This window comes from Callospermophilus lateralis, chromosome 5 (assembly GCF_048772815.1).
Source record: "Callospermophilus lateralis isolate mCalLat2 chromosome 5, mCalLat2.hap1, whole genome shotgun sequence".
NCBI lineage: Eukaryota > Metazoa > Chordata > Mammalia > Rodentia > Sciuridae > Callospermophilus > Callospermophilus lateralis.
Genome location: NC_135309.1, coordinates 42,140,385 through 42,150,031, shown reverse-complemented (window position 1 = coordinate 42,150,031; position 9,647 = coordinate 42,140,385). Strand labels below are relative to the sequence as shown.

Genomic DNA, 9,647 nt, shown 5'->3' with positions numbered 1-9,647 from the left:
CTGTACCTGCCTATGAATTAGGTATACCAACCAGCGACCACAGGAGTGGTCACTGAGCTATATCCCTAGGCCTTTTTATTTCTTGAGACAGGGTCTCCCTAACTTGCTAAGGGTCTTACAAAGTTGTTAAGGCTAGCCTTGAACTTGGGATATTCCTGAGTCACTGGGATTACAGGCTTGTGCCACTATACCCAGCTTAAAAAAAAAAATTGAGTATTTGCCAACAGTGTTAGTTCCCTAGGGCCACTGTAACAAAGTAATACAAACTAGGTTAGAACAACAGAAATTATCTCCAGGTTGGGGGTGTACCCTGGCCAAGCGTGTATAATGCACTGGGTTCGATCCCCAGCACCACCAAAGAAAAAATAAATTTGTTGTCTCATAGTTCTGGAAGTGAGAAGTCCAAAATCAAGTGTCACCAGGGACACCCCCTCTGAACATACTAGGGAAGAATTGGTGCCATGCCTCTCCTAGCTTCTGGTGGCTTCAGGCATTCCTGGGCTTGTAGATGCATGCTCCAGTTTTGCCTCCATTATCACAGGAACATCTTCACATCATCTGTCCTCTATGTGTGTGTGTCTTTGTGTCCAAAGTTTCCCTTTTTATAAGGATATCAATCATCTTGGATTAAGGTCCACCCATAATGACCTCATTTAAACTATTACCTCTATAAAGTCCCTATTGCCAATAAGGTCACATTCTAATGAACTATGAGTTAGGACTTCAACTATCTTTTTGTGTGTGTGTGTGGTGCTGGGGATTGAACCCAGGGCTTTGTGCATGTGAGGCAAGCACTCTACTAACTGAGCTATATCCCCAGCCCTCAACTATTTTTTGGGGCGGTGGTGGGGAAACACCATAATACCAATACTTATAGTGGACATTCTCTTTTCAAAGTGCTATAGTCCTCACCACTCAATAATCCTTTTCTTGCATCTTGAGGCCAAGAGTCATTACAATACACTATTGGCTCTGATTTTTGATCTGCCTCAAAGACCATGGTGAAGGCAAGAAATTTACCTGGCACTGATTGTACACTCCTCCACTCAAGAGATCCAGACTGTGTCAGGGCTCCATAAGGTGTGAAGTGTCTTCTTAATTTCTTTCCTCTTCTATCAGTTTAGAGATGGTACTGAAAAGATAGTCACATATGGGAAGAGTGTAGGTCCCTAAATCAACTCTTGAGAGCTGACCACAGACCAGGAATAGTTGTTTGAGGATTCCTATCCAAAGCTGAGAGAGTACTGATCAGTGAAGCCCCAGGGGTTTTCAGGTGGGAATGGGGTGTAGAGCAGATGCAGAGTGGAGGGCAGAGCTTCCTATCTGACAGGACCATGGCAGGCCTCATGGGCAGACTAAAGTTTGAAAACTGTTGGCTAGATTTGTTTCTTCTTCCAAACAGCACCACTCTAGGCCCATTGAACTAGAAGCTAGAATCTCAAGGAGAGGTGCCTGGAAATTTCTACACTCCACCCACTCCCAGCTGGGAATTGAACCCAGGAGCACTGTACTACTGAACATCACTCATTCCAAGCTTTTTAAAAATTTGATATAGCTTTCCTTTAATTGCCCAGGCTGGCCTGGAAATTGAAATCCTCTTGTCACAGTCAACTGAGTCGCGCACCACTATGCCCATAAAATCTCCCCTTTTAACAAGTGTCCCAGGTGACTGTTAACCAGGAAAGTTTGGGAAAGACCAGACGCCATGATTTTTTAAGGGTCACTCCAATATTCAGTCTGATTTCTCCTAAAACCAAAGACCCCAAACCATGGTTTTGGCCATGGGAGTGAGGCTGAGAATGCATTCACCATACCACTGGTGGATTAGAGTTTATTAAGTAGGGAGGAAGGGCAACACCCAAACCACCGAATCTGGGATTTATGAAAAAAAAAAAAAATCTTGTCGATCACACAATCGGCCACTTCCTCCCTAAACAACACAGGGGCCTGAAGCTTGTCGAGGAGACAGGGAATGAGTCTCTTTGGCAGGGCTGGTGGTTGCTCCTGGGGTTTGGAATGATCTTCCGCGGAGCTTTCACGAGCCGGCAGTGGCATCAGGGTCGAGACTTCATAGCCGATGCAGCTAAACCCAACAAGATGGCTGCGACCGTGAAGCCCTGGGCGGCGATCCGGGTTCGCATCATGAGCTGTGAGCGCTGGCTATGGCCGCGATGGAAGCAGTAGAGGCCATAGGTGAGGGCGGCCGCCGTGCCCAGGCAGCCTGGGGAGGGGACAAAACTAGGGGAGCAGCGAGTAGGGCACCAGAGGTCCCTTCCCCAAGGACGAGACCACTAAACAAAAGCAGGGAGAGAGGAAGGGGTTGGCCGAAGCGGAGTCTTCCTCGAGAGTCCAAGAGTCCGTCCCATCCCGGCCCCGCCAAACATGCACTGCTCAGGTTCCAGTTTTACCCTCACTGCCCTGCCCCTTCTCCCACGTCTCCGGTTCGATCTCATCCGGTGCCTCCTGGAGTTCCCGGTCCTCTCCAGTTTCATTCCCCCCGACATCACTGTCCTCTTCGTTTACAGTTCCTACAGTACTCACTTACCTATGGGTACCATTGGGTTTTCTCGAGTCTTGCGAAGAAACTTTTCCTTGAAGCCTTCCGGATTGCTGTAAATACTGGGGCTGAAGCCCTCAATGACTGGGGGCTTAGATGGTTCAAAGGGTGTCTCGGGAGCCACAGGACTGGGGGTTGCCATGTCTGGGGCAACAGAGGTAAGGAGATACTCCGGACGTTGAACTCCGCCTCCTGATGAGGTCATGAAAGGGGCGGGGAAAACGAACATATTCGTGTAGTACGCAGGCGCAAGAACCAGTTGCATTCTGGGAGTCGTAGTAATCGATGCGGAAGCGCCAAGGGAAAGACTACATTTCCCAAAAAAGCCTGAAAAGCCCGGCTCTCCTCCGCCGGAAGGAGTCTGTTAACACGAGGTTGTAAGTGCGGGGCTTAAGGGGTGAGCTGCTGGTGAGGCGGTTAGCGCAATGCCTAAGGCTAAGGGCAAAACTCGGAGGCAGAAGTTCGGTTATAATGTCAACCGAAAGCGTCTGAATCGGAATGCTCGACGGAAGGCAGCGCCACGGATCGAGTGGTGAGGGGCTCGGGGTTTGGGGAGCAGGGGGACATTGGCAAGGATCACCCGCGAGGTGATAGAACCACGAACTCTCTTTTTGCCGGTAGCTCCCACATCCGACATGCCTGGGACCACGCCAAATCCGTGCGGCAGAACCTGGCGGAGATGGGATTGGCCATGGATCCCAACAAGGCGGTTCCCCTCCGTAAGAAAAAGGTATTGACAAGGCAGCATCCCGGGCCTTGTCTCCTTTTCTTTTTCTCCTTCCTTCCTCCTCTCCTTTCCTTGCTCCCTTTCCTCAGTTCTTTTTTAATCTCTTTTTTCCTTCTTCCTTTTTCCTCTGCCTTGCTGGGATTCAGAATTTGATGCTCCCTCACGCTTTTCTCCATTTGCCCACAGTTCACTTGGTCATCCTGTACTGACTGTTGTCGAGGGTCCCTTCACCACCTCTCGCACACCTCCTCAGCACACGTTTGGACGTGATTTGGAGTTTATTCTTTCTTCCTGCACTCAATATTTTTCCTTGGAAATTAACCTTTTTGGGTCCCTTGGCATCTCGAAGGTTATTTTCCAGAATTTATCTTTTTCTGTTCTTGACTTTCCTAATAAGGACGCCCCGGAGTTTGAGACTTTAATTTATTATTTCCTACACCTTTCCCTAGTCATCCTTGGCCTAAGGTTTCGCTAAGACTAGTTTCTCCTCTGTAAGTCTTTTTCTGGACCATGCCTTCAAACTTTCAAAAATAGCACCCTTCTTCACCCAGCATCTCTTCCCCCCTTTATTTTAATTTATAGCACTAGTAAATATATCATAGTATATGCTTATTAACTTATTTGCTTCTCTGTTTATTGTCTGTGCATCTTCCTCCTAACATAATTTCCTTGGTAACAGAATCTCTTGTGTTTTTCTCTGGTGTGTTTAGGATGTCACTTGATAACCTAAGGAATGGGCTTGCTGAATGAATTTGTCTTATGTCTTTAGGCAAATTTCTCTTTAATTCTTCATGCCAGAGGAAAATGACATTTCTGCTTCTTGAACAGTTAAACTATTAAGCACTGTCAGGTAGATGCTCCTCCTCCCGTTTAAAATTATAAAGTACTTTCCCTTGCATTGTTTCAGCTCAGTTGTCATACAACTAAATGAGGAAGGCAAGGAGTACTATACTCATTTTATAAACAGTCATGTACATAGGCCTTTATGTGATTCTTTGGGAACTTTGGATTTTGGTTCTAGAAACCTTCAGGGCACTGGTTCTTGTTATCTAGTTCTGCTTAGTCTTGGGCAGGGATTCTTAGGGGTGATATAGTTGTGTTCAGGTGGCAGCATCTTTCTTTGATTCTGATCAAACTTTCCTTGATCAAAGGACCTTCCTTGTCTGCTGGTCTCACAGCCTCTGTTCTCTGCAGGTGAAGGCCATGGGCATGGACATTGATGTGGAGGAGAGGCCTAAGGAGCTTGTGCGGAAGCCCTATGTGCTAAATGGTGCGTATGGGTCTCTAATTCATGGTCCTATACTATCAGAGTTGGAAAGAGTCCTCGGATGTCCTCATTTTAAAGCTGGAGAGACCAAGGTTCAGAGAGGGAAAAGGATATGGTCTAGGTCTCTGTAAAGTTAGGACTGTGTCCTCCACTGAGACATTTTCAGTCTAATATTGACTAAACTTAAGTGTGTGAGCCAGGTGTGGTGGTGCCCACCTGTAATCCCATTAATCCAGGAGGCTGAGTTAGGAGTATCACAAGTTTGGGGCCAGCTGGAGCAACAAGAGGGAGATCCTACCTTAAAATGAAAAAATATAAAGAGCTGGGGATGTAGTTCAGTGTTAAAGTGTTCCTGGGTTCAGTCCCCAGTACAACCAAAAAAAAAAGAAAGACAAAAAAGTGTGTCAGCTAAAGTCAAGAGATGTTCAGGGGGATATAGCCAGGTAAATGAGTCTGGAAAAGAAACCAATAAGTCTCAGGTATGTATTTGGCTTCTCATGAATTTAAGGATGAACTTACTTTTGGAGATTCCACCATTTATTTTATTTAATTTTTCCAATGGCAAATCAGTTTCATGTGTATTAAGACTAAGGACTGTCAGGGAGTATTAAGGCTAAAGAGACTGGATTCCCCACCCCTGGCCACACTAGGGATTGAACCCTGAGCTATAGCCCCTGCCCTTTTCTAATTAATTTCATTTCTTTTAGTTTAAGACAGGGTGTCCTTAAGTTGCTCAGGTTGGCCTGGAACTTGTGATTATCCTGAGTTGCTTGGATCACAGATGTGTACCACCACACCCAGCTGGAGACTGATACTAAGTCAGGAAAACAGGAATACTCTATAAAGAGTTTTTCACCCATTGATCCTTTCCCTTAACTTCATGGGTTTTCTTGTGCTTTTTTGTAATTTTTTTTCAGTGGAAAGATTGAGCCTCAGTCTGTATTCCTGTCTATAGCTTATCTTTGTGGTTCTCATAAAAATTAGTGGACTGTTCAATGTGGGGGGAAAAAAATATACTGCACAGGATTGTATACCCAAAGCTACATGTATTTATTATAAAAATTTTGTTTTTGATTTTTTTTTTTTATTTTTAAAAATTTAAATCGTGGCTTTAAAATTACATAAAATTTACCATCTGGCTGGGCTTGGTGGTGCACACCTGTAAGTCCAGTGACTTGGGAGTTGAGGCAGAAGGATCAAGGCCAGCCTCAGCAACTTAGGCCCTAAACAACTTAGTGAGATTCTGTCTCAAAAAATAAAAAGGAATGGGGGTGTTGCTTAGTGATAAAGCACCCCTGGGTTCAATCCCCCCAATATAAATAAATAAATACATAAATAAATTTACCATCTGAGCTGTTTTTAAGTTCACTGGTGTTATATTCAGTGTTGGGCAACAGATCTCTAGAACTTTGATTTTGCAAAACTCAAACTATATCCCTTAAACTACTCCCTTTTTTCTCCCTGCTCCAGTTATGACAAACAATTTTGACTATAAGCAATATTAGCACCTAACAACTAGATTAGATTTAACATCCTCGTTTCTATGAAGTAGCTATTTTCCTCCCTTCATAGATGAGAAATGGGATGATTTTTTTGCCTAGCTTTTCTTTTACTGTTGCTAGGCAAGCACTCCACTGCTGAGTTATACCCTTAGACTATGCAGTTATTAAAGTGAAACAGTTGTCTCCATAGCTTAGATTTTCCCCTTGCATAGAGAAAGGCCCTCCTAGTCTTGTTTTCACTTATATAGACATTTCCATTTCCTGTGTTGGTGCAAGACACCAAGAAAAGATGGTCCTTGTGAGGCACTGGGTTCAATTCTCAGCACCACATTGAAACAAAGATATTGTGTTCACCTAAAACTAAGAAATAAATATTAAAAAAAAAAAAAAAGAATTTAATCTTTATTTTATTTAGTTGTTTGTTTGTTGTTGTTTAATATGGTGCTGAGGGCCTCAGCTGTGCCTAGTTAAGTGCTCTACCACTGGGAGCCCTGCTTTCTGGGAAGGCAATGTATCTTCATTTCTCTTAGTCCCAGAACCTGGTACTAAACAGGTAGTTTGGTGCCTTTTAAATCCATCTAAGTCCTAGAGAGAAGTGATTTGCTTTTCAGGTAGTTGCCATACTGACAGATATTTGTGTCATAGGCAGAGTCTGGGATCCTAGGGCTAAAGAAGATTCCAGCAGTGAATTTGGGAATGGGTTGGTAAAGAAATACTTGTGGCCTGGGATTGGGTAAGGGGGTATTGGGGGTAGCTCTAACAGTGTAGAAGGCAAAGCCTCATTCTGTCTCCTGGCTTCTCTTACCCCAGATCTAGAAGCAGAAGCCAGCCTCCCAGAAAAGAAAGGAAACACCCTGTCTCGGGACCTCATTGACTATGTCCACTACATGGTGGAGAACCATGGAGAGGACTATAAGGTGAGTGGCTCAGGATTTACAGGAAGAACTACTTGAACTGCTTGGGAAGGCATACTGAACTCTTTAGGGCCTTTTCTGCTTGCCTATTGCCTGTTTCCTGAGACTGAGTACAAAGAAAGGGAGGAAAGAGGCTCTAGGAAAGGGATCCCAAATGAACAGAATGCTAACAGTAGAGATAGACAGTTGCTTGTGGTTCATATCCCATTCACAAACATGTTGTTTTGCTTCCATGGTGTTTTGTTTGTTTTGGTACTGGGGAATGAACCAAGGGCACTTACCACTGAGCCACATCCTCAGGCCTTTTTAATTTTTTTATTTAGAGAGATAGGGTCTCACTAAGTTGCCTGAGGCTGGCTTTGAACTTGGGTTCCTCCTGCCTCAGCCTCCTGAGCCTCGGGATTATAGGCATGTGAGACTGCCTGGCTTTTTTTTTTTATACTGGGGAGTGAACTCAGGGGCACTTGACCACTGAGCCACATCCCAGCCCTATTTTGTATTTTATTTAGAGACAGGGTCTCTCTGAGTTGCTTAGTGCTTCACCATTGCTGAGGCTGGTCTTGAACTCAGATTCTCCTGTCTCAGTCTTCCTAGCTGCTGGGATTACAGGTGTGCGCCACCATGCCCAGCTTCGATGTTGTTTTTATTTTTATTTATTTATTTACTTTTTAATATTTATTTTTTAGTTTTCGGCAGACACAACATCTTTGTATGTGGTGCTGAGGATCGAACCCAGGCCGCACGCATGCCAGGCGAGCGCGCTACTGCTTGAGCCACATCCCCAGCCCTTGATGTTGTTTTTAAAGAACTGAACAACTTAAACTAGTTGCCATTTTATATATATATATATATATATATATATATATATATATAATTCTCTCTCTTCCTTAGAAGAGAGAGAATTTTTTAATATTTATTTTTTCAGTTTTCGGTGGACACAACATCTTTATTTTTATGTGGTGCTGAGGATTGAACCCAGCGCCCTGCGCATGCCAGGCGAGTGCGTTACCTCTTGAGCCACATCCCCAGTCCGATATATATATATATATATACATACACATTTTTTTTTTAGTTGAAAGAGCTGGCTATACTGGACCTCTGTGCCCAGGTGGGATTAGCTGGCTGTCTATGGGAAATATTAACTATTTAGCTGGCTATAGTTCCTATTTGGCCCACTGAACTCTTGGTTCTGCCTGGTCCTTAAAGACATTTGTACCCATTTCCCTAGCCCCATAGTACAGAAGGGTTCCACATATACCATGGCTTTTGAGGTGAGGCATCTGGACCTCAAGGTAGGAAATGGCTTGCTCAATTCAGGCAGAGCTATTGAAGCCAGAATTAGACAAGCAGTCAGTGTAGATAGGTAAATCAAGTCAGGTTGATCAAGGAAGTCAATTTTGATCAATTGAAGTCAATTTTATGGGAAGTTAGAGACTGTACCCTGAGGGACTGAAATCTTAATTCCTTCAGAGCCTTTCCTCCACCCTTATCAAGAATCTGCCCCTGCTCCAACCTGTTGCTAAGTAACCTATCCCAGGAATTGCCCCTTCCTACTGGGAGCTGTGTGTCCTAGGCTGCTTCATCCTGCCTTTCCCCCTTCAGCCCACCTTTTTCCCCTTTTGGCCATCACACCAAGCATTCCTGGGCCTAGTCACATAAGCAGGAAGGAGAGGGATAAAGGTAAAATACCTTGCTTCTTGGCATACTAGGATACCAGCTATGGCCCCCTTCTCCTGAAAGAAGTCTGTTACCCTCTTTTAAATAAACACTGCTTTATATGCTTGCCTCGGTGTGCTTCTCTAATGTTCAAACTTAAAACATGTGAGGGAGCAGAATTCATCATTGATAACCAGCGGTATCACTATGATTGAAAACTTTGCCTGTCTAGCTTTCTTCAAGTAGCCATCCTCTCTTCTTTAGGCCATGGCTCGGGACGAGAAGAATTACTATCAAGATACCCCCAAACAAATTCGGAATAAGATCAACGTCTATAAACGTTTTTACCCAGCAGAGTGGCAAACTTTCATCGATTCTTTGCAGAAGAATAAAATGGAGGTTGAATGACTGGTTTATACCTGTTTCAGGCTGAGGCTTTTCCGGGACCAGTGAAGCTGGAGCCAGGGTTTAAGGCAGAGAGAGAGTGTGTGGCTTTAGATGAGATTGGCTAATCCTGTGGAATCAGGTTACATTCCTCCTCCTCTGAGAAAGGAACTGTCTCTGAGACTCCAATTTATATTCCTTTGGGAGCTCTCAGAAATACCAGAACTTGTTTTCAGAGTGGGTGCTTTATTTGAATATGTCTGTACATAATAAAATATTTTACTTTGTTGCTAGTTTTGTATTTCCCAATCCCAAGTCCTGGGGCTGCCTCAGAGAAAACCAACCGTAATAGTGCAGAGATCATCTTGCCCAACAAGCATACGCCACATGCACATGCCTTGTAGGTAGTCTCCTTCCTTTTTTGGGGGTGGGGGGTGCTGGGGATCAAACCCAGGGACTTCTGCTTCAAGGCAAGCACTCTACCAAACTGAGCTATATCTCCAGCCTCTCCTTCCTTTTCTTGATTGCTCTCTGCCTTTGTTTCCTGTGCAGCAGTTCAGTTTACCCTCCCATAGAAGCTCACTGCTTGGAAGGGAGCCTACCTTGCTATTCTAATCCCACCCCTGAGCCAGCTATGGCT

At 44.4% G+C, this 9,647-nt stretch overlaps 2 protein-coding genes across 2 annotated transcripts; one reads left to right on the top strand and one right to left on the bottom strand.

Annotated features, from left to right (window-relative positions):
* Positions 1 to 1,817: 1,817 nt before the first annotated feature.
* On the bottom strand, positions 1,818 to 2,755 carry Higd2a (HIG1 hypoxia inducible domain family member 2A). Its single transcript, XM_076856576.2, has 2 exons — positions 2,546 to 2,755; positions 1,818 to 2,221 (listed from the first exon to the last, which is right to left on the bottom strand). Exons 1-2 carry the CDS (start codon positions 2,697 to 2,699, stop codon positions 2,055 to 2,057), a joined length of 321 nt encoding a protein of 106 aa, XP_076712691.1. The 5' UTR covers positions 2,700 to 2,755; the 3' UTR covers positions 1,818 to 2,054.
* Positions 2,756 to 2,849: 94 nt separating this feature from the next.
* On the top strand, positions 2,850 to 9,300 carry Nop16 (NOP16 nucleolar protein). The gene is made up of 5 exons (XM_076856575.2): positions 2,850 to 3,089; positions 3,179 to 3,287; positions 4,479 to 4,554; positions 6,864 to 6,970; positions 8,888 to 9,300. Exons 1-5 carry the CDS (start codon positions 2,983 to 2,985, stop codon positions 9,029 to 9,031), a joined length of 543 nt encoding a protein of 180 aa, XP_076712690.2. The 5' UTR covers positions 2,850 to 2,982; the 3' UTR covers positions 9,032 to 9,300.
* Positions 9,301 to 9,647: the final 347 nt, after the last annotated feature.